This window comes from Anolis carolinensis, unplaced genomic scaffold (genome assembly GCF_035594765.1).
Source record: "Anolis carolinensis isolate JA03-04 unplaced genomic scaffold, rAnoCar3.1.pri scaffold_7, whole genome shotgun sequence".
NCBI lineage: Eukaryota > Metazoa > Chordata > Lepidosauria > Squamata > Dactyloidae > Anolis > Anolis carolinensis.
Window position 1 is genome coordinate 17,013,167 of NW_026943818.1, and position 24,803 is coordinate 17,037,969.

General features: G+C 39.2%; 1 protein-coding gene and 1 non-coding gene across 2 annotated transcripts in view; both read left to right on the plus strand.

Moving 5' to 3' along the window:
* Positions 1-20,564, plus strand: part of vmp1 (vacuole membrane protein 1) — a 77,356-nt gene extending 56,792 nt beyond the window's left edge. Inside the window, exons 11-12 of the mRNA XM_003227271.4 lie at positions 13,627-13,726; positions 16,755-20,564. Of these exons, the coding sequence (XP_003227319.2) occupies positions 13,627-13,726; positions 16,755-16,898 (244 nt within the window). The 3' untranslated portion in view covers positions 16,899-20,564. The remainder of the gene's footprint in view (positions 1-13,626; positions 13,727-16,754) is intronic.
* Positions 20,200-20,266, plus strand: mir21 (microRNA mir-21). The gene has a single exon (NR_129920.1). It is a non-coding gene; the product is annotated as a microRNA mir-21 (primary transcript).
* Positions 20,565-24,803: the final 4,239 nt, after the last annotated feature.

Consider the following 24,803-nt stretch of genomic DNA (forward strand, 5'->3'; position numbering starts at 1 on the left):
GTAATTATGTTTATTTATGTTTTCAAAGATTATATACACACACACACACACACACACACACATAGCTATATCTATGTATATCTCTAGATATATACACTAAAATATAGGTTTACAATATATTATAGAGATAGATAGATAGATACAGGTGATTATTTATGTTTATTTATGTTTTAAAAGAATATATATATATACACACACACACACACATACATAGCTATATCTCTGTATATCTCTAGATATATACACTAAAATATAGGTTTACAGTATATTACATGGATATATATCTTTGAAATATTTATTTAGAGGCAAAATACTCCAAAATATTTTTTTTGTTCCTAAGCATTTGAACTTGTGTCTTGGTTACCCTTGCCAAATCAGCCAATCTGGGTTGTCTTTCATTGTATAGCTTGAAGGGATTAATACCCATGATTTATACTTTTGGTATTTTTCCGAAGAGGGGAAAAATCTCGCCTTGAGGATACTTTTGGGGATCGGAATGTCTGGAAATAATTGCTCTCCAAGTATGTAAACTCGACATGGGCAGCGTGATACAAAGGAGTCAGAAAGCGTCTGGTTTGTTTTTTTTTATAACATCCGGAGCCTCAAAACAAACCTTTGTCATTTTTTTAAAAAGTCAATTAATGCACACTTATTAATGCTTTCTTCAAGGATAGCCGTGTTTTGCCCTTGTAATTACTCATCCGCTTTGGAGGAGAAAAGTGCCCACCCTCTTATCTTTGCAAAACCTTTGCTAGAATCAGGACTTTATTAAACCGTTGATGTCAGTTCTTAAGTATGTTCTCCAAGGATGGGAAGATTTTCGGAATGTCCTGATACCGTCTAACTCTCCAAATGCGGTCTCTGACATGACTTCATCCATCTCTCTCCAGAGTCGGATATGAAAACATGTGTGACTGCTACTGCCATCACAATAGATTAATCGCTATCAAATGCAAAGCATAACTGGGGATTTTTTTGTACGCCGGACTGAGTTAAAATAGTTCATTTAACTTAAGTCAGCTCCCTGTTTGACTTTGTCTCAGGTTTCACTCTTAGCTGCCCATTGCCTCATCTTAAAGGGTTAAATTCAGCAACTTTTAAAAGAAAATACTGTATATACTTGAGTATAAGCCTAGTTTTTCAGCCCTTTTTTTTAAGACTGAAAAAGCCCCCCTCGGCTTATATTTGGGTGAGGTTCCTAGTTGGCTTATATTTGGGTCAGCTTATACTCGAGAATATATGGTACATTTATTATTTTTCTCTATTATTATTGGTATTATTACATTTATTATTTTTCTCTATTATTATTGGTATTATTACATTTATTATTTTTCTCTATTATTACATTTATTATTTTTCTCTATTATTATTGCTACTATTACATTTATTATTTTTCTCTATTATTATTGTTATTACAGTAGAGTCTCACTAATCCAAGCCTCGCTTATCCAAGCCTCTGGATTATCCAAGCCATTTTTGTAGTCAGTGTTTTCAATATATCGTGATATTTTGGTGCTAAATTCATAAATACAGTAATTAAAACATAACATTACTGTGTATTGAACTACCTTTTCTGTCAAATTTGTTGTATAACATGATGTTTTGGTGCTTAATTTGTGAAATCATAACCTAATTTGATGTTTAATAGGCTTTTCCATAATCCCTCCTTATTATCCAAGATATTCGCTTATCCAAGTTTCTGCCGGCCGGTTTGGCTTGGATAAGTGAGACTCTACTGTATTACATTTATTATTTTTCTCTATTATTATTGCTACTATTACATTTATTATTTTTCTCTATTATTCGTATTATTACATTTATTATTTTTCTCTATTATTATTGCTACTATTACTTTTATTATTTTTCTCTATTATTATTGGTATTATTACATTTATTATTTTTATCTATTATTATTGGTATTATTACATTTATTATTTTTCTCTATTATTATTGGTATTATTACATTTATTATTTTTCTCTATTATTATTGGTATTGTTACATTTATTATTTTTCTCTATTATTATTGGTATTATTACATTTATTATTTTTCTCTATTATTATTGGTATTATTACATTTATTATTTTTCTCTATTATTATTGGTATTACATTTATTATTTTTCTCTATTATTATTGGTATTATTACATTTATTATTTTTCTCTATTATTATTGCTACTATTACATTTATTATTTTTCTCTATTATTATTGGTATTATTACATTTATTATTTTTCTCTATTATTATTGCTACTATTACATTTATTATTTTTCTCTATTATTATTGCTACTATTACATTTATTATTTTTCTCTATTATTATTGGTATTATTACATTTATTATTTTTCTCTATTATTATTGCTACTATTACATTTATTTTACTCTTCCCAAACTACATTTCCCAGAATGCTGTGTTCTCAGTCTCCTGCTAATACACCGAATACAGGTGGAAATTTAGTGAACAGAAGGCACAGATGTCAAGGAAATCCTAGAAGCGTAGCTCTTTCGGTCCCTTTTGAAACACGGTTAATTGTGGGGTTGGGATAAGAGGAAAAACGCATACGATGAGTGTTTGAAAGAAAGACTTGTGGTTTTGCAGGCAGTCCTCTTTGAACCCTGGGAGAATTACATTTGAGCTGTTGAGATAACAAGCCAAATCCGGCACATCTAGGGCCGTACTCTGCGGTTGAACACATCCTTTGAATAGGAAAATTCGAACCTTGGTATCTTATTTTAGAGTTTTGTTTTTTTTTAATACTGGTGGCCAGATTGCGTTCATGTTCATGGTTTCCTCCTTTCTGTTGAAATTTCCACGTGTTTGTGGATTTCAGTAGCTTCTCTTTATAGCCTGACGTGGTTGTGAGAGTGGTCCAGCATGTCTGTTTTCTGAAATAATATCCTGTGACCTGGTTTGTTTTTCAAGTGCTCTGCTCTCGTTGGATTAGTCTGCAGTGCCTTTCATGTTCCTTGATTCGTGCCTGCGTTTGGATTTTCTTGGTGTGTCTGTAGATAGTTTGTACCGTGTATTTTCTTCTGAATATGCACAGATTATGTTATCATTGGCATATTGGAGTTCTATAACAGATGTTATAGGTCTTCTTCTGAATGGGCACAGACTACGTTATCATCGGCATATTGGAGTTCTATAACAGATGTTGTTGTGACCTTGGTCTTGGCTTTCAATAACTTGCCATCTGACTGATAGAGTGGCTTGTAGGTCTTATTCTGAATGGGCACAGACTATGTTATCATCGGCATATTGGAGTTCTATAACAGATGTTGTTGTGACCTTGGTTCTGGCTTTCAATAACTTGCCATCTGACTGATAGAGTGGCTTGTAGGTCTTCTTCTGAATGGGCACAGACTACGTTATCATCGGCATATTGGAGTTCTATAACAGATGTTGTTGTGACCTTGGTTCTGGCTTTCAATAACTTGCCATCTGACTGATAGAGTGGCTTGTAGGTCTTCTTCTGAATGGGCACAGACTACGTTATCATCGGCATATTGGAGTTCTATAACAGATGTTGTTGTGATCTTGGTTCTGGCTTTCAATAACTTGCTATCTGTTCAACAGAGTGATTTGTAGGTCTTTTTCTGAATGCGCACAAACTACGTTATCATCGGCATATTGGAGTTCTGTAACAGATGTTGTTGTGACCTTGGTTCTGGCTTTCAATAACTTGCCATCTGACTGATAGAATACCAAACACACAACATCAGACGATAATGTGCCAATTGTCTTGTCGAACAGTTTCTGTGAGTTTTCCGGGCACCAAGCCCCAGAGTCGGGCACGACTAGACGTCATACCAGGGGAAAACCTTTACCTTTACCTACCAACTTTGTTACCCCAACTAATTTTCTAGGCTCCTTATGCTCCAAAAGTGCCAAACTTGTGGTGATAACTTCTGGTTTCGGACAGCAAACGACCTTGGTGAGAATAAGCAAGCTTTCTTCTGGATTGCGTCCAGCGTTCCCGTCTGGATTCCTTCTGAATCACCATATGCTTTCTGTCTTGCCCTGGTATTGGTTGGATGTTGGTTTCCCACTCCCTCGTTTCAATGCTTTGAGAATCTTTTTTATCACTACAGGAAATGACAGCTCATTAAAAATATATATATACTGACCGTTAAAGCTGTTTACATCACCGTCTGGAGGTGCGTGGGGGGTAGGCGGAGGGGAAAATAAACCCTTTCGGAGCTCAGAAAACCCACGTGGGTTTGGTGTGTCTACATCATGTTTCATAAAATCCAGATTAGTATTTTTTTGCTCCATCCCAACATCCAGGTGAACTATTGTTATTATTATTTATTAATTTCTATCCCACTTTTCTCACGTGGGTGGGATTCAAAGCGGCGTACAACATATAAAATTCATGCAAAATGCACCCTGTAAAAATAGAGGGAGAAACCTTGAGAATCCTTTGTGGAAGTTTGGATGGCTATGTTACACAAGACAAAGTAACACTACGTATATACTAGCTGTGTCGTAGTCTGGTGGTTAGGATCCCTCTGGTTAGGAAGCAGCCTGGCTTTGAAGCTGGGAGGCTGTTCAGTGGTATTCAAGGTAGCCAACGGAGGACCTGTCTGGTCAGAATGCAGCCTGGCTTTGAAGCTGCAAGACTGTTCCACCATGGCAACGTATTTTAAAAGTGTTGTTAGGCTCCGCACGCAGTTATGAGGTCCTCTGAGTAATGTAGTTGTTTCAGTTCCCGGGGGGCCTCTGCGCATGCGTGGTAAGCAATTGGGGGGTTTCTGTTATTAGGACTTTATTTTTCTAGGTTCTTTTGACTGAAAGACATAGATTGAATGACTATGTCTTTTGTGGCCAAATTTGGTGTGATTTGGTTCAGTGGTTTTGTTGTTTACTCCATGGGAAAAACGCACATTACATTTGTATATATATATATATATAGACTAGCTGTGCCCAGCCACGCGTTGCTGTGGCATTGTCTGGTGGTATTGGTGAGAAATTGTTGAGGTAGTGGTGGTATTGAATGTCTGTTGTATGGTTGTCTTTATGTTTAGTATGCACACTGAAGTGGATTATATGGCAGTGTGGAGTCAAGATAATCCAGTTCAAAGCAGATAATATAAGATTCTAAATGGGTTATATAGATGTGGAAGGGCCTTGAGTCTACACTGCCATATAATCCAGTTAAAATCTGATAATCTGTGGAAGAGGCCTAAGTGAGGCCTAACTCTGCCAGTCCCCTGGGCTGAGTGGGTTGCTAGGAGACCAAGTGGGCGGAGCTTAGCCTTCAAACTGGCAGCAATTGGAGAAAAACTATTATTCCTCTCCCTGTAATTAGGACTTTATTTTTCTTTTCATTTTATTGTATCAACCTAGAGCCGTGAATGATGGGCTGTGTTGTCAAATTTTGAGGTTGGGGGGCCTGTAGTTTTGTTGTTTTGTCCGTTGCCCTGATGCCATCACTCTTTTATATATATAGATTGGGATATTGAAGTGAATAAGGAGAGAACTCAAACTGGATCCCTTTTCATATCCAAAAGCATAGGCTGATGGGTTTGTTGGGATGCTCTCTGCAAGAGTAAGATATACGTATATGTCTTTGTCATCCTCGTATCCATACAAACACATTGGATTAAAAAAATTGAGCTGTTAGATTGTGTCTCAGGTCAGGCTTAAATCCCCAAACCCTCCAACCCAGCACCTTGGAACAACGTAATGTTTTATGTGTTGTCGAAGGCTTTCATGGCCGGGATCACAGGGTTGTTGTATGTTTTCCGGGCTGTCTGGCCATGTTCCAGAAGCATTCTCTCCTGACGTTTCGCCCACATCTATGGCAGGCATCCTCAGAGGTTGTGAGGTATGGAGAAACTGAGCAAGGAAGGTTTATAATGATACAATATAATAATAGTAATTATATATTATATATTAAATGTAATATTACTAATAATATTACCATATAATTCTATAGTACAATATAGTAATTTAATGTTTATATTGTGCTATGCTAATAATATATTGTATATTCATTTGATTTGTAAGCTGCCCTGAGTCCCCTTCGGGCTGAGAAGAGCGGGATATAAATGTAGTAAATGAATAAATAAATTATAGATCTGTGGAAGTTCCTGGGTGGAGGGATGAACTCTTGTCTGTTGGAGGCCAGTGTCAATTAGTTACCTTTGTTAGCATTAAATGGCCTTCCCAGCCTCACCTCCTGGCCTGGGGGAATCCTTTCTTCAGAGTCGTTAGCTGCCCCTGATTGAAATCCACAAGCATGTGGACAACTTCAACAGAAAGGAGGAAACCATGAAAATGAACAGTATTAAAAATCAGAACTCCAAAATCAGAACAGTACATAAGGAGCACCACTCTGGAAACAGAAGAATTCCAGAACGGAATCAATCAGGGGCAGCTAATGGCTCTGAACAAAGGATTCCCCCAGGCCAGGATGTGAGGTTGGGAAGGCCATTGAATCCTAATCAAGGTGATTAACTGCAACATTCACACTGGCCTCCAACAGACAATAGTTCTTCCCTCCACCCAGGAACTTCCAGAGATATCGAAACCTCCCTTGCTTAGTTTCTCCATACCTCACAACCTCTGAGGATGCCTGCCATAGATGTGGGCGAAATGTCAGGAGAGAATACTTCTGGAACATGTCCAGACAGCCCGGAAAACATACAACAACCCAACGTAATGTTTTGATATTAACAGACATCCCCGAAGTATCCTCAAAGACACATTGTTGGAGGGTTTGGCTCCACGGGGCTGTTTTTCGTCTGGACGCGTTTTACAGAGTCTGGTCCGGAGTCGTAAAAACATCCCTGGAAATCAGTGCAGCCTTTTAACACCCTGGAAACTTTGGGCTGCATTCGGATTGGTTTCCTGTGAGGCTGGCAAGCCGTGGAACATCTGGAAGCAGATGTCACGGCAGATATGAGGGAGGTGCCCACACCGATGCCACGGTCTCCCTGTTTTGTGTCTGTGTTGCCCGGGATGCTGAGCAAAACTAGCAGGAAGGCATCTCTCCACCCTGCTTTACGTTGATGATGCAGTTCGACTCTCTAGAACTCGAGTTGGACTGAAAAGAGCCCTGAGAGCATTAACAAACAGCTTCACCCCAATTTTCAGACTATGTAGACTTATCCATAGCTGCATGGTACAGTAGAGGCTCCGCCAAATTCTGACATGACTTGAAGGCACACAACAACAACAACAACAATCCTAATTAACTTGACTATCTCATTGGCCAGTAGCAGGCCCACACTTTCCATTGAAATCCTAATAGGTTTATGTTGGTTACAATTGTTTTCATTGTTGTTGTTGTTGGTGTTGTTGCACTACAAATAAGACATGTGCAGTATGCATAGGAATTTGTTTGTATTTTTTTTTCAAATAATAATTCGGCCCTTCAACAGTCTGAAGCCCTCTGCTTTAAAAGTCTGGGGACCCCTGCATAACAACATAATAACACATTATTAAGCAAAATAAAAATACAATTATAGAAATAACTAACACTTACATGACCTGATCAAGGGGACGGGAACCATAAACCCAATACAGTAGAGTCTCACTTATCCAACACTCGCTTATCCAACATTCTGGATTATCCAACACATTTTTGTAGTCAATGTTGTCAATACATTGTGATATTTTGGTGCTAAATTCGTAATTACTACATAGCATTACTGCAGATTGAACTACTTTTTCTGCCAAATTTGTTGTATAACATGAGGTTTTGGTGCTTAATTTGTAAAATCATAACTATACCATACACATGCTATAGTAATATATAGTAGAGTCTCACTTATCCAACATTCGCTTATCCAACGTTCTGGATTATCCAACGCATTTTTGTAGTCAATGTTGTCAATACATTGTGATATTTTGGTGCTGAATTCATAATTACAGTACTATGTAGCATTACTGCCTATTGAACTACTTTTTCTGCCAAATTTGTTGTATAACATGATGTTTTGGTGCTTAATTTGTAAAATCATAACTATACCATACACATGCTATAGTAATATACAGTAGAGTCTCACTTATGCAACATTCGCTTATCTAATGTTCTGGATTATCCAACACATTTTTGTAGTCAATGTTTTCAATACATCGTGATATTTTGGTGCTAAATTCATAATTACTACATTGCATTACTGCCTATTGAACTACTTTTTTTGCCAAATTTGTTGTATAACATGATGTTTTGGTGCTTAATTTGTAAAATCATAACTATATCATACACATGCTATAGTAATATACAATAGAGTCTCACTTATGCAACATTCGCTTATCCAATGTTCTGGATTATCCAACGCATTTATGTAGTCAATGTTTTCAATACATTGTGATATTTCGGTGCTAAATTCGTAATTCCTATGTAACATTACTGCATATTGAACTACATTTTCTGCCAAATGATGTTTTGGTGCTTAATTTGTAAAATCATAACCTAATTTGATGTTTGACAGGCTTCTCCTTAATCTCTCCTTATTATCCAACATATTTGCTTATCCAACGTTCTGCCGGCCCGTTTATGTTGGATAAGTGAGACTCTACTGTATATGGTAGACTTCTGCAGAGGTGAGAGGATCTTTCTTGTCCTTTGCTGAACGGAGCATTGGTTGGATTTTCTTAGTGGATAATAATAATAATAATAATAATAATAATAATAATAATAATAATAATAATAATAATAATAATAGTGGATCTATAGATATGAGAAACACCCAGAGAGCCGAAGTTTGCCCATGCCTGTAGTAAAGTCAGGTTTCTTGTCCATTTAAGCTTTTTGTACAGATCAGAGAATGATGGAATGCATTAAAAATAAGACTGGGACAATGTTGGAAAATGAAGGTACAAAATAGCTGGATCAATAGAAAAATAGAAACCTTTGCAGCCTTTCACAGTATCTTTCGTTGCAAGTAAATATTCCCATTGACTCACCTGAAAAGCCAGTCCCGATGCAGATTCTACTCAAATGCAGGCATGCTTTGGAAATGGGTTTATTTCATTAATCACACGACAAAATATAAATGGAGCAAAATGTATTTTTCAGCTTGATTTTATTGCTAAATGGATTCATAGAATCATCTAGGATTCTATGATTCATACATTTTTTATTATCAGAATATACATTTAACAATTTTTTCCAATTATAGTCTAATAATATTGCAGTATAGTGGTACAGTATAATATAGTAATATAATTACTATATTATATACTATAATAAATACTAATTTATTTATTTACGGCATTTATATCCCACCCTTCTCAGCTCGAAAGAGACTCAGAGTGGCTTACAAGTTACATGTACATACAATATATTATATTATTATCATAGCACAATATTAGTATCATATATGACTATATTGTACTATACCACTATACTGCAATATTATTAATAATATTACATGTAATATATAATATACAATTATTATGTCATATTATTATTAGTATTACATTGTATTACACTAATATGATCAATGTTATCTGTACATACAATATATTATTAGCATTGCACAATATTAGTATCATATATGACTATATTGTACTATACCACTATACTGCCATATTATTAGTAATATTACATGTAATATATAATATACAATTATGTCATATTATTATTAGTATTACATTGTATTACAATAATATGATCAATGTTATCCGTACATACAATATATTATTAGCATTGCAAAATATTAGTATCATATATGACCATATTGTACTATACCACTATACTGCCATATTATTAGTAATATTACATGTAATATATAATATACAATTATGTCATATTATTATTAGTATTACATTGTATTACAATAATATGATCAATGTTATATGGACACACAATATATTATTAGCATAGCACAATATTAGTATCATACTATACCACTATACTGCAATATTATTAGTCATATAACATGTAATATATAATATACAATTATTACGTCATATTATTATTAGTATTACATTGTATTACAATAATATGATCAATGTTATATGGACACACAATATATTGTTAGCATAGCATAATATTAGTATAATACTATACCACTATACTGCAATATTATTAGTCATATAACATGTAATATATAATATACAATTATTATGTCATGTTATTATTAGTATTACATTGTATTACAATAATATGATCAATGTTATCTGTACATACAATGTATTATATGATTAGCGTTGCACAATATTCGTATCTTATATTACTATCTATATATATAAAAATGTAATGTGCATTTTTCCCATGGAGTAAACAACAAAACCACTGAACCAAATCACACCAAATTTGGCCACAAAAGACATAGCCATCCAATCTATGTCTTTCAATCAAAAAACCAAGAAAAATAAAGTCCAAATCACAGAAAACCCCCAATTGCTTACCAACCTGAATACCACTGAACAGCCTTGCAGCTTCAAAGCCAGGCTGCTTCCTAACCAGAGGAATCCTAACCACCAGAGTACACCATAGCAACACATGGCCGGGCACAGCTAGTATTGTACTATACTGCAATATTATATGTAAATATGATACACCCGACGAGCCCTTCCCAACCTTGAATGCTGTGAACTTTGCTCGGGTGGCAAACAAGATTTTGCTCTTGCCGTTCAAATCATAATGAATCATATTGCCAGTCATCTCGTGCTCACTGTCTAAGCATTTCTTCTCAACGGCTTTATTCACCCGGCATTTACCTTTTGAGAGTCAACTCTTTTCCCCGTCGGCCGCCGGTGTCATTTGAAATCACCCAAAAGCGAGTCCACAATTATTCTGAAAGCGGTGACTCGCATTGTCGGGCGAGTCATTCTGGAGAATTGCTACGAAGTGATGCATATTGGTTGGGTTTGGTCTCGAAAGGCTACAAACTTTCCTAAATGGTCCTAACTCTTATTGGAGTTCCATTAGCTTGAAGTCAAACAAGATCTTTTCTTAGCAGGTCAAATTAACCCATTGCAAAAGCAATCTCCAGTTTAAGTTATGCCACGGGTGCTATAGTGCTTGTGGAATTATTTACTTATTTACTACATTTATATACATTTATTATAATATATAGTACTCATATTATACTATATTATACTATATTGCATATACATATAATATTGATAATATTATGATGTAATACAGTGTAATAATAATAATACACTATTATAATTGTATATTTATATTACATATAATATTACTAATAATATTGCAATATAGTCGTATAGTACAGTATAACAATATTTAATGCCTATATGGTGCTTATATTGTGCTGTACTAATAATATAATATACTAGCTCTGCCCAGCCACGTGTTGCTGTGGCAAAGTGTGGTGGTATGAGTGGTATGGGCCTAAGTGAACCCTCAACCATTGTAGCTGAGGCAGTTGTTAGGACACGAAGTGAGCGAGGCTTACCCTTCTGACTAGCAGCCGGGGAGAACGGCTCTTCCTCATCCTCTGTAATTTGGACTTTATTTTTAGCCGTTGATTGGAAGACATAGATTGGATGACTATGTCTTTTGTGGCCAAATTTGGTGTGATTTGGTTCAGTGGTTTTGTTGTTATGTTTGTGGGGAAGAGTCTCACTTATCCAACATTCGCTTCTCCAACGTTTTGGATTATCCAACGCATTTTTGTAGTCAGTGTTTACAATATATCATGATATTTTAGTGCTAAATTTGTAAATACAGTAATTACTACATAGCATTACTGTGCATTGAACTACTTTTTCTATCAAATTTGTTGTATAACATGATGTTTTGGTGCTTAATTTGTAAAATCATAACCTAATTTGATGTTTGACAGGTTTCTCCTTAATCTCTCCTATTATCCAACATATTCACTTATCCAACGTTCTGCAGGCCCGTTTATGTTGGATAAGTGAGACTCTACTGCATTCAGAAACATTGAACCTACTGATGCCTCAATTAATGTCATTTTATTGGCGTCTATTTTTATTTCTGAAATTTACCACTCTTGGCTTATACTGGAGTCAATGTTTTCCCAGTTTTGTTTTGTTTTTGTGCTAAAATGAGGTGCCTCAGCTTATGTTTGGGTCAGCTTATACTTGAATATATATGGTAATTTTATTGGTATCTCGGCTTATACTGGAGTCAATGTTTTCCCAGTTTTTTTGGTGGTAAAATGAGGTGCCTCAGCTTAAATTCGGGTCGGCTTATACTCGAGTATATACAGTAATTTTATTGGTATCTCGGCTTATACTGGAGTCAATATTTTCCCAGGTTTTTTTTGGTGGTAAAATGAGGTGCCTCGGCTTATATTCGGGTCGGCTTAAACTCGAGTATATACGGTAGTTTTATTGGTATCTCGGCTTATACTGGAGTCAATGTTTTCACAGGTTTTTTGTGGTAAAATGAGGTGCCTCGGCTTCTATTTGGGTCGGCTTATACTCGAGTATATATGGTACTAGCTGTGCCCAGCCACGCGTTGCTGTGGGAAATAAAGTATTGAGGAATTGGTGGTTGTTAAGGTAAAGGGTAAAGGTTTACCTTACATTAAGTCCATTATAAATGGGTTATATAGCTGTGTGGCCTTGAGTCTACATTGCCATATAATCCAGTTAAAATCAGATAATCTGTATTTTATAGGCAGTGTGGAAGAGGCCTAAGTGAGGCCTAACTCTGCCTGTCCCCTGGGCTGAGTAGGTTGCTAGGAGACCAAGTGGGCGGAGCTTAGCCTTCTAACTGGCAGCAATTGGATAAAAACGATTATTCCTCTCCCGCTAATTAGGACTTTATTTTTCTTTTCTTTTTGTAGTATGAACGCAGAGGCATGGATGAGGGGTTGTGCTGCCAAGTTTAGTGTTTCTGGGATGTGTAGTTTTGTTGTTTTGTCCTAGGCCGAAATTTCATTACCCTTTTATATATATAGATAGATTGGATCAGTGCCTTTTTGTTTCCATTTCCCCAGTGTATCTATCTGGGGAAGTTTATTTGGCGAGTTCCTTATTGCTCCGGAGTTCAAGGTGTACTTTTCTGCAAAGTCACTGGTAATAAAGCGTACGACGGCTTGAGAGAAGCAGTGCCTGCAGTGCCTTTTGTTCCTTGTGGTTTTCTCCCCCTTTGCTCCTTTTTTTTTCCGGGTCTGGGAGCTGCCTGTCTCTTCTTTGGACAAGGTGGGGAAGGAAGGATGACGTGGGAATTGCCCTAATAAGGACTTGCTTGGGGGGGCCTGGGGGGGGGGGTTGGGGTCCCACCTCCTTTCCGGAAGGGCAGGGGCGGGGAGAGCCTTTTTAAAAACCGGGCCCAATTACACCAGCCCAAGTCATTTCCTTACTGATCGGTTCAAACCAGTTCTTACAGGAACTCAGCCCGGGTGATAAATCCCTGGGACTTCTCAGAAGTTGCACGGCTGGCCGAGCCTTAAAGCTGGCACATTGCCTCACTCCCGATACTGATCCTCCTGCGACCCATCGGGCGGAAAGCATGGCTTCTTTTCCCGGTGCTGCTTTTCTGTTTCTTGGTGCAAAGCATAGGCTGTCTCCCCCCATTGGCATCCCCAGAGTTGAATTTTGGTGGTAAGGTGTGTCTTTTTCTCCCTTCTCTCCCCCTCTCTGTCTGCCTCTTTCCCCATCCTTGGACTATGTTGTTTCCTCCTCCCTCTCCCCCACTTTCCACGCTTTTGGGGCCCGGCTTGCCCCCAGTGCCATCCCAACGGTCGGACCCTCCCTCCAGAAGCCCTTCCAAGAATACCTGGAAGCCCAGCGGATGAAGCTCCACCATCGGACGGAAGGCGCGCCCCAGGTAAGACCTCTCCGCTTTTTTCACCCTTGTCTCTTCTTGGGCCAATTTTCAGAATGGATCTGGGGCTACCTTTGACGTTAATCTGGTTTCGTCATCTCCCAAAAGCTTACATTTGCCAGAAGGGTCTTCTTTGCTTCCCTGAAACAATACACATGTCTAATACTATACTACAGTAGAGTCTCACTTATCCAACACTCGCTTATCCAACGTTCTGGATTATCCAACGCATTTTTGTAGTCAATGTTTTCAATACATCATGATATTTTGGTGCTAAAATCGTAAATACCGTAATTACTACATAGAATTACTGCTTGTTGAACTACTTTTTCTGACAAATTTGTTGTTAAACATGATGTTTTGGTGCTTAATTTGTAAAATCATAACCTACTTTGATGTGTAATATACTTTTCCTTAATGCCTCCTTATTATCCAACATATTCGCTTATCCAACATTCTACCGGCCCGTTTATGTTGGATAAGTGAGACTCTACTGTAATACTATACTATACACATGCTATAGTAATAATATAATATAATGTATTGTATGTATATATAACTTGTAAGCCACCCTGAGTCCCCTTTGGGGAGAGAAGGGCGGGATATAAATGTCGCTAATAAATAATAAATAATAATATTGTGTTGTTGAAGGCTTTCATGGTTGGAATCACTTGGGTTGCTGTGAGTTTTCCAGGCAGTCTGGCCATGTTCCAGAAGCATTCTCTCCTGACGTTTGGGCCACACTATGGCCCTCAGAGGTTGTGAAGTCTGTTGGAAACTAGGCAAGTGGGGTTTATATCCCTGTGGGAAGAAGTCCAGGGTGGGAGACATCTGAGGCAAGTGCGAATGTTGCAATTGGCCGCCTTGAATAGCCAACAAAGGATTGCTCCAGGCAGGAAGCAGCCAGGCTTTGAAGCTCCAAGGCTATTCAATACCCAGGGTGAGAGAAACCATTTCCAGGGTGGGAGAAAGAATTTCCAGGGTGGGAGAAAGAACTCTTGCCTGTTGGAGGCAAATTGGAATGTTGCAACTGGCCACCTTAATTATCCAATAAAGGATTTCCCCCAGGCAGGAAGCAGCCAGGCTTTGACACTGCAAGGCTATTCACTGCCCAGGGTGGGAGAAAGAATTCTTGCCTGTTGGAGGCAAATTGGAATGTTGCAGTTGGCTCCCCTTGATTAGCATTGAATAGACTTGCAGCTTCAAAGCCTGGCTGCTTCCTGCCTGGGGGAATGCTTTTTTTGTCACCTGAAGGGTAATTGCCGAAATGTTAACCTGTTGAAAAGGCAGATAAAATCATGATTCCAAAGGATGATTCCAAAGGTAGAAGGAAGCAAATCATTCCGCAGCAGGCTGGTCAAGCCAGATCAATGTGCCGCACCGGATACAGCCATGGTGCCGTTTGATCAGGCTCGAAAGGATCTTGTGAATGCAAAGAAAGGTGGGTGGGTGGCTCAGAGGCAGGAGGAAACGGGAAAGGCTCTGGGAAGAGGAAGCGTGGAGCGTGGGCGTTCCAGCCATGCGCCGCTCTCCGCATTCCTCTTCTCGCAAACGCTGCTCCTTGCCATTTCCCGCTGCATCCGTCAGTCGGTTGTGGGTTGCACAACCCCATGCCAGCCGGAAGAGGCGGACGGAGAAAAGTCCCAAAGAGAGAGAGAGAGATCCCCTTTCGCAAGCCAACAACCGCCTTCGTTTGGCTATGGATTCCTTTTCTGTGATTGTCCGGAGTCTGAACTGATTGGCACCCCGGGCAGAGAACAGTGGGTCAGGCAGGCAGAACCGCCGCTCGCCCTTCTCTCCAGGATTTTGTCAACGCCATCCAAAGTTTCCCGCTGCATAAGCGGAAAACACACACCAGAAGCAACTTGGTCTCAATTTTGCTGCATTTGGCCAGCTTGATTATCCAAGAAAGGATAAGAAGCAGCCAGGCTTTCAAGCTGCAAGGCGATTCAATGCCCAGGGTGGGAGAAAGAATTTTCAGGGTGGGAGAAAGAACTCTTGCCTGTTGGAGGCAGGTGCGAATGTTGCAACTGAATGTTGCAATTGAATAGCCTTGCAGCTTCAAAGCCCGGCTGCTTCCTGCCTGGGGGAATCCTTTGTTGGCCAATCAAGCCGGGCAAATGCAGCAAATTGAGAATAAGTCGCTTCTGGAACCCAAGGGGTTACCATCCTGCTGGGAGGCTTCTCTCATGTCGCTAGGGCTGACGGATGGGAGCTCACCCTGTCTCGCAGATTCAAACAGCCAACCTTTAGGCCAGCCGTTCAGCCGGCACAAGGGTTTAACCCAGGGTCCCCAAACTAAGATGCGACCCTCCAAGGTCAGTGACCTGGCCCCTGTCTTAAACTTTAGACTTAGGGTTGACCTAAGTCTACCTGGTCTTTGAAGGTCTCTTTGTTTAACCTATGGTCTTATGAGATCGTCTAGGTGGTCTTTGGAGGTCTCTTTGCTTAGCTACGGCCTTATGAGACCATCTAGATGGCTTTTGGAGGTCACTTCCCTTACCTATGGTCCTATGAGACCGTCTAGATGGCCTTTGAGAGTCCCTTTCCTTACCCATGGTTTTATGAGATTGTCTAGATGGCCTTTGAGGGTCCCTTTCCTTACCTATGGTCTTATGAAACCATCTAGATGGTCTTTGAGGGTCCGTTTCCTTACCTATGGTCTTCTGATGGCTTGATGAGATCTAGATGGCCTTTGAGGGTCTCTTTGCTTACCTATGGTCTTATGAGAACATCTAGATGGTCTTTAGTGGTCTCTTTGCTTACCTATGGTCTTATAAGATCATCTAGATCAGAGGTCCATGGGCCAGATGTGGCCCTCCAAGGTCATTGACCTGTCCTCTGTCCTAAACTTTAGACTTAGGGTTGACCTAAGTCTGAAATGACTTGAAGGCACACAACAACAATCCTAATTTTGGACCATTTCATCCTAGTCCGGCCCCCCAACAGCCCAGAAGTTTGTCCATGCCCGTTGCAATTTAAGCGTCATGATTTGCATCTCGTTTTTCTCTCTCTCGTCTTCCTTCTCCAGGGTGAAAACTGGCTGTCCTGGACTTTTGAAAAGTTGGTGATTGTCATGGTGTGTTATTTCATCCTGTCCATCATCAACTCCATGGCTCAGAGTTACGCCAAGCGCCTCCAACAGCAGACGTCTTCGGAGGAGAAAACGAAATGAGCCCAGGGTCCGGGAGAGCGGGGGAAAAGGCGGAGGCAGGCGGACCCCACGTCGAGTCGGGACGACCAGCTTTGCATTCAAAACAAAACATGGCATTATTTGGAAAAGTGGGGACGGGAGGGAGGGCGGTGTTTTCTTTCCCTTTGGATTATTACGGTTAATTATTTTTTTACTCTGCCATTAGTAAATGATTCTCATTGACTGCCGTTTGTACGTTGAAAGGTAACGTCCATGCTCTTTGTTTAAACTTTGTGCAGGTTGAACGTAACAGGGGTGTCGAGCTTCTGTTTCCACATAGGTGCTTTCCATTTAAGTTCCTTTGAAATCACGGGTTAATATATATAAATAATCTGGTTAGTAAACTTACAAGGCCAGTTGCCACTGGTTTAATGTTCAGTTGTGGCGGGTTCTCTCTGTCTTAACAGTCTTAGACTGGCCAGGAGAGAAACACGTGGCTCCGAGTCCCATGTTGACATCGGAATACTTGAAAATCCCCAAGGTGGGAAAGGTACATGGATATAGAAATTTTTTGATTGGAAGCAGAGAGACAAGGTGGTGTCTTCACTGCATTGCGAGCTACTTTTTCTTTGAAATCTGTACATTTAGAATGACGGTAAGATGATAAATACATATACCGTGTTTCCCCAAAAATAAGACAGTGTCATATTAATTTTTTCTCCCTCCTCCTCCTAGGTCTTTTTCATTTCTGCATCAGAAATATCCAAGGTGTTGATATTTGTGATGCCGAAATGAAAAAATTATTGAACACACCTTTGACAGGGGTTATGGGCCCAGCTTCCGCTGAGCAACTAGAGCATCTTTGGGAGCAAAAATTAATATAACAAACTGTCTTATTTTCAGGGAAACAGGGTGTATATACATATATATATATTCACCTTGGATCATTCCACATCTTCTCGTCCTGGTCTTTCCAAGCTGTTCCCACTCCCCTGCTTTCCATCTCCACCCTATTTTTTCTCCCTTATTGCCACGTTTATTCCCCTCTGTTATGATTGCTTTCCTGTGATCCTTCGGGAGGCTTTTGTTCTCGGGACGATTTGTGCCACCGAAGGAAACAGAAAGTCTTCCCGGACCTGGAAACAGTTTGGGTTAATTTTATTTATTTTACTGACGAGTCACTCTAATCTGTGGGACGCAGGCGTTTTTCTGCGGGCAGGTGGGCGGGCGGGAGGGAGGGGTTCGTGTTTTTTAACCATTGACTCTTCCGATGTCGGATAGCATCGTTGGGAAATGCACAAGACGTTTTGTAAGCTGCAGGAAAGGTAACTAACTGGAATAAACAGCATTCAAATAGATCGTTAAGATGATGCCTTTTTTGAAACGTTATCTCTCGGGTTCTGCTTTCACTCCTAGAGCAAAGTCAGCGTTCACGGGTAGAGCACACACTTTGCATGACAACAGCCAATAACGTTCATTGCCAGGTAAGGACACCTAACCTGTCCAAAACCTTGGAGAGGTTTTGAAGCAGTGTAAATATTACTCACCGTATATACTCAAAGATAAGTCGAGTTTTTCAGCCCTTTTTTGAGCTGAAAGAGCCTCTCTCGGCATGAAAGCCATTGCTTGCAATATAGGATATATTTCTCTCTCCTCTTCTCTTCCCTTAACAGTGTGTTTTCTTTTTCAAAGCCTCCCTCGCTCTCACCCAAGGGAATGTTTTGAAAAGAGGAAAGAGAGGGAGAGAAGCCTTTGCAAGTCAGGAAGAAGAAAACATAAAAGCCTAATGGCAGCAGAGCCTATCTTTCTGACTGGCAGCCAGGGGAAGAACGGCTCTTCCTTATCCTCTGTAACTTGGACTATTTTTCTAGGATTTTTTGATTGAAAGACATATTTTGGATGTGTTGTCGAAGGCTTTCATGGCTGGGATCACAGGGCTGTATGGCCATATTCTAGAAGTATTTTCTCCTGACATTTCGCCCACATCTATGGCAGGCATCCTCAGAGGTTGTGAGGCATTGCCTAGTTTCTCCGTGCCTCACAACCTCTAAGGATGCCTGCCATAGATGTGGGCAAAACGTCAGGAGAGAACATGGCCATACAGCCATACATACAACAACCCCATATTTGGATGACTATGTCTTTTGTGGCCAAATTCGGTGTGATTTGGTTCAGTGGTTTTGTTGTTTACTCCATAGTAAAACGAACAAAAACGAATTTTTATATATATAGATAACACGTCCTCACCGTCATAACGCACGGCTGTCTCGCTGCCTGTTCCTTGTTTTATTGCTTTTCAGACATCCCCAGTCTTCTTAAATCCCTTCTGGCTCGTTTCATTGCTCTCCATATTGGAGAATATAATAATAATAATAATAATAATAATAATAATAATAATAATAATAATAATAATAATAATCACACAGTCCTAGACATTTGGGAAGTGTTCGACTTGTGGTTTTGTGATACGAAATCCAGCATATCTATCTTGTTTGCTGTGTCATACAACGTCGATGTGTCAATAATAATAATAATAATAATAATAATAATAATAATAATAATTTATTTGTGGTTTCCAACATAGGTAAAACATTCAGTTACTAGCATAAAATATACAACATAGCCATACTAAAAACATCAACATAAGTCCGCAGTCGGTTTCCCACTGACTTCCCCAACCTCAATGAATAACTCACAAAACTATCTTCTTCTGTATTTGTTTATTTAGAGTATTTACACCCCGCCGTTCTCACCCTGAAGGGGACCCATAGAACACACATACGGCAAACATTCAATGCCGATTACACAATTAACAAGGACAGACAAGACAGACAGAGGTACTGTCTGCTAAAATCAGTGCCTATTTATCTACTCACATTTCTGCTTTCGACCCGAGAGGTGGAGAGGTGAGCTGGGGCTAACGGTGGGTGCTCAACCCCGACCCGGGCTCAAACCACTGACTTTTTGATCGGCAGGATTTTTCTGCAGCACAACAGTTTAGCTTGCCATGCTAAGCCCAACCCCTTGTAGCGAGGTACTGTCACTCCATCTTCCATGCTGAGGAGCTTTGCTCCGATCAATGTCCTTTATTACCTCCCCGCTAAAAGCAGTACCTATTTATCTACTCGCAATTTCTGCTTTCGACTTACTAGGTGGGCAAGTGAGCTGGGGCTAGCGGTGAGTGCTCTACTCCAACCCAGAGATACCGGATGGTTTTCATGCAGATTTGCATTCAACGTTTTTGTCATACTGTGTGTGTGTTGCGTGGATTGTGTTCTCACTGCTTGTGTTTCCTGCCTACCTACCTACCGTTGTGACACCTCCATGGCTTGTACCTTTCTGTCGGATAGCTTATCAGACTGATGTTGACTGTTGGATGTCATGGCAACAACAGTCGGTAGGCTGTCTGACATTTTGGTGTCTTTCATCTTGGCTGTTGTTGTCTATCCACCGGTCCAAACGCCGGCCACTGTTTCTCTTTCGTGGTCTCTGTGAAATCGCACATAGGGTCGCAATTGTGCGGTTTCACCGATGACCACTTGGAGAAACACAGTTACAGGTAAGCAACCTTTTTGAGGATGGGTTTTGTGTTGTATCTTTTGTGCAACCTTTTTTTTGGTTTTTTTTTTGTACCCCCATGCATATGAGATATATTGAGCATGGTGATCAGATCATGATATGAATAAACATAACAGTTTAAATCATAAATGTTATTTATTTACTTTCATTAACAAAATGTTCAGAATACTTTTTGACTTATTTTTTTTATTTTACAGCAACGGTCTTATTATTTATTAGCGACATTTATATCCCGCCCTTCTCACCCCGAAGGGGACTCAGGGCAGTTTGTAAGTACAGTAGAGTCTCACTTATCCAACATCTATATATATAAAAAAGTGATGGCATCACGGCGACCCACAAAACAACAAAAATACAAGCCCCCCAACCTCGAAATTTGACAACACAACCCATCATCCACGCCTCTAGGTTGATACAACAAAAAGCAAAGAAAAATAAAGCCCTAATTGGGGAGAGAAATAATTGTTTTTATCCAATTGCTGCCACTTAGAAGGCTAAGCTCTGCCCACTTGATCTCCTAGCAACCCACTCAGCCCAGTGTTAATAAAAGAATAAAAAATAAATAAATACAAATAATATAATAAAAAACACTAAAAAAATTAGTACAATAAAATACTATAACAAAATAACTAAAAATAATACATCAAAATAATAAAATATAATAAATAAAAAAGATAAGTTACAATAAAATTAATTTTAAAAATACAAATAACGTCAAATAAAAATTCCACAACAACTTTTAACCAATACCACCACCACTTTGCCACAGCAACGCGTGGCCGGGAACAGCTATGTCTATATATATTTGTGTGTTCATTTCCCCCCTGTAATATTTGCAAGCCCTCTATATAGGTAGGTAAGAATATATTCATATCTATCCAGAGATCTCTCTTTATATAGATATTTGCAGAGACTTGCAAACATATGAGGGTAAATTCATATATAAAAATAATGTATATGTATGGCTACAGATGCACAGGTACATGGATCTATGTGTGTAAAGGATTTGCAAAGACCTGCAAACATATGAGGGGAAAATTCATATATAAAATTAATGTATATAGATAGATACACATATAAAAGTACATAGAGATGGCAAAAGCTTGCAAAGGGTTAATGCCTATATATCCCATTTTCAGGGGAAAATGCTTTCATAAGATTAATGGATATATATTTTTCTTCTTCCTGACTTACATTTTAACGTAGAACTGTTTAATAATAATAATAATAATAATAATAATAATAATAATAATAATAATAATAACAATAATAATAATAGACAGGGTAATAATAAAGACTGGCTACATGTCTGGGTGGAGGCGATCGGTCTCAAAGAGTTTCCTGGTAAGAGTAATGATAGCAGGGAAAATCCGTCTACAACTCAGAGTCACGGGAGACGTTCTCGTTTGACTCAATCGACCACAAAGCTTCCCCTGGTTTAGATCATCTCCGTTTTCCATCCCGTGAATGGAATGGGACTTTCCTCCTTCCATCTTGTTGCAACCTCAAAGTAGCAGCTCTTTCCAGAAACCAAAAGACTGGACTTGATCGCGATGCATCCTTTGGACCCATGTCTTTCTTCTTAATTATTATTATTTTTTACAAGGAAGTTAATGAATCTCTTTGTCTCCCTCCTCCGCGGTTATGCAGCCAGTTCGGCATCCCCATGGCCAGCAAAAAATACTGGAGGTTTTTGAGGGAAATTCAGCTTGATTTGGGGGAGTTGTAGTTCACCTACGTCCAGAGAGCTCTGTGAACCCAAACACAGATGGATCTGGACCAAACTTGGCACATATATACGGTATGCCGAAATCGGATTACTGGAGGGGTTTGGGGGAAACTGAGCTTCCTTTCTGGGAGTTGTAGTTCACCCACAACCAGGGAAACTGACTTCCACCGATGATGGATCTGGACCAAATTTGGCACACAGAACCCCAAGGACTAACTCAACCTACGTGAGAGGATTGAGGAAACTGACTCAGCATAGTGGGAGTTGTAGTTCACCCTACAACCAGAAAGCACACAGAACCTCACCCATGATGCATCCAGAGCAAATTTGCCCAGCATAATAAACTCTGAGTACTGATGGAGTTTCTCGGGATTAACCTGGCATGATGTGAGTTGTAGTTCACCCACAACCTTGTCAGAGTAATTTACGCAGCGCATTGGAACTGGGGAGTGTCCAGACACAAGTGTGTATGCATTACTGATTACATCAGTTCAGTTCTGTTCTGTCTGCCTAGGTGTTACTGATGTAATCACTAATGCATACACACTTGTGTCTGGACACTCCCCAGTTCCAGCCACACATCAAGGTCAACACAGCTTTCCAGTAATTAACTCTTTACAGACTATAGTACACTCTGGATGATACAATCAGTATGCAATACAAACCAAGACACAAATTGCATTTAAACACTATCTATACACAAATCCCACATTAACAAACCTTATGCATTTTGGACAATTAAAAAATGACTTTTTCAAATAACCCAGAAGGTAGTATTGAAATAAACAAGGCTCTCTTCTGATGAAACGGAGACAAGACAACTCTCTCCAAGTTTTTACCAGCAAACCTCAATTATTTCACAAGTCAACACATTGGTAAATGCCGGGATAATTATAATAAGTCGTGTGAAAAATGCACGTCTTTTCCGCGAGATAACCACAGGATTGGGGGGAAAAAATCAGAGCTGACATTTCAGGGTTTTGGTTGTGGTTAAACTGCAATGTGGCAACAGCTTATCCCGGTCCGTTGACATGTGGAAAATGAGGGTTGGGAGAGAAAGTGGAGACTGTAGAATAGAGAGGATTCTTTCTGGCTTATCTTTCATTGAAGGATATTTAGCAGGATCTGTGAGACAAATGCATCTCCGACCACAAAGAAGTTGTAGTTCATTAATTAGAATTCAACAAGCAGGCAGTTAGTCATTGCAGGCCTTGATATTTTTGAATGTGTCTCCAAAATTTAGCTCTCATAATAATAATAATAATAATAATAATAATAATAATAATAATAATAATAATAACAACAACAACATCACACAGTCCTAGACACTTGGGAAGTGTTCGACTTGTGATTTTGTGATACGAAATCCAGCATATCTATCTTGTTTGCTGTGTCATAATAAAATAATAATAATAATAATAGTAACAACAACAACTTTATTTTTATACTCTATCTCCCCAAAGGGGACTCAGGGCGGCTTACATGGGGCCAAGTCCGAATAAAAACAATAGCAATATAAAACACAACAATAGACAAAAAACATGCACAATTATAAAAATTTAAACATTAGCCAACATTAGCTCTCATTCATTCGTTCGTTCGTTCGTTCTTTCCATACATTCCTCCCACACATAATACATCCACATTGATCAAATCTGCACTTCATATTTTTGGGACAGTCCCTATGTAGACTTCACAACCTCTGAGGATGCCTGCCAGAGATGTGGGTGAAATGTCAGGAGAGAATGCTTCTGGAACATGGCCAGACAGCCCAAAACTCAACCTAGTGATTCCGGCCATGAAAGCCTTCGATAATCACGCTTACATTTTTAAAAACACAGGCTCTCTTCATTTTGCAAAATCAAAACCCCAGAATTCAACAGAGAGGCATTTGCCCCGTCTTCTTTTTTCAAAAGGTGACACAGAGGGCAAAGAAAAAGGGAATTTCTTCCTTATCTGAAACGAGAGCAACTAATCTGGCCCTCAACATCTAAAGACCGAGAGATAACATTCCAGGAACTTTCCATGCGTGTGGGACACCGGGGTTGAAAGATGTCATAAAAAAGGATGGTGCGGGTTCGTATTACGTGCTTTTCCTCACATTCATACACCTCCATATTCCTCGCCCTTTTGTCTTTAAGAGTAATACTCACGTATATATTTTTAATCAATGGCAATTTAATTTTTAAAAGCAAATAAATGGATTTTAAAAAGGGTCATTCCATGCCAATTCTTGATCGGCATGTTCTTCCGCGGTGAGGACATCGGATTTCAGATGGCGGTCCGGGTCGATCCTCAAACACTCTTTGCTTCATTCAGACGAATGCTGCGCTCGCGGAGCTCAGGCAGTGTTGTATTTCAGTGTCAATGTTGACTTTTGTGGAGAGGTGGCTGCCAAGGGAGCGGAAAGGGTCAACATTTTCTAACGTTACAACATTGAGCTGTATTCCTGGCATTGCAGAGGGATTGGCTGGTGACTTTTGGAAGAGCAAATTGGTTTTCTCCATGTTCAATTAGATGCCGAGCTTCTTGTATGCTTCTGCTTGTGGCTTGTAGATCTTCTTCTGAATGTGCACAGACTATGTTATCATTGGCATATTGGACTTCTATAACAAATGTTGTTGTGACCTTGCTTTTGG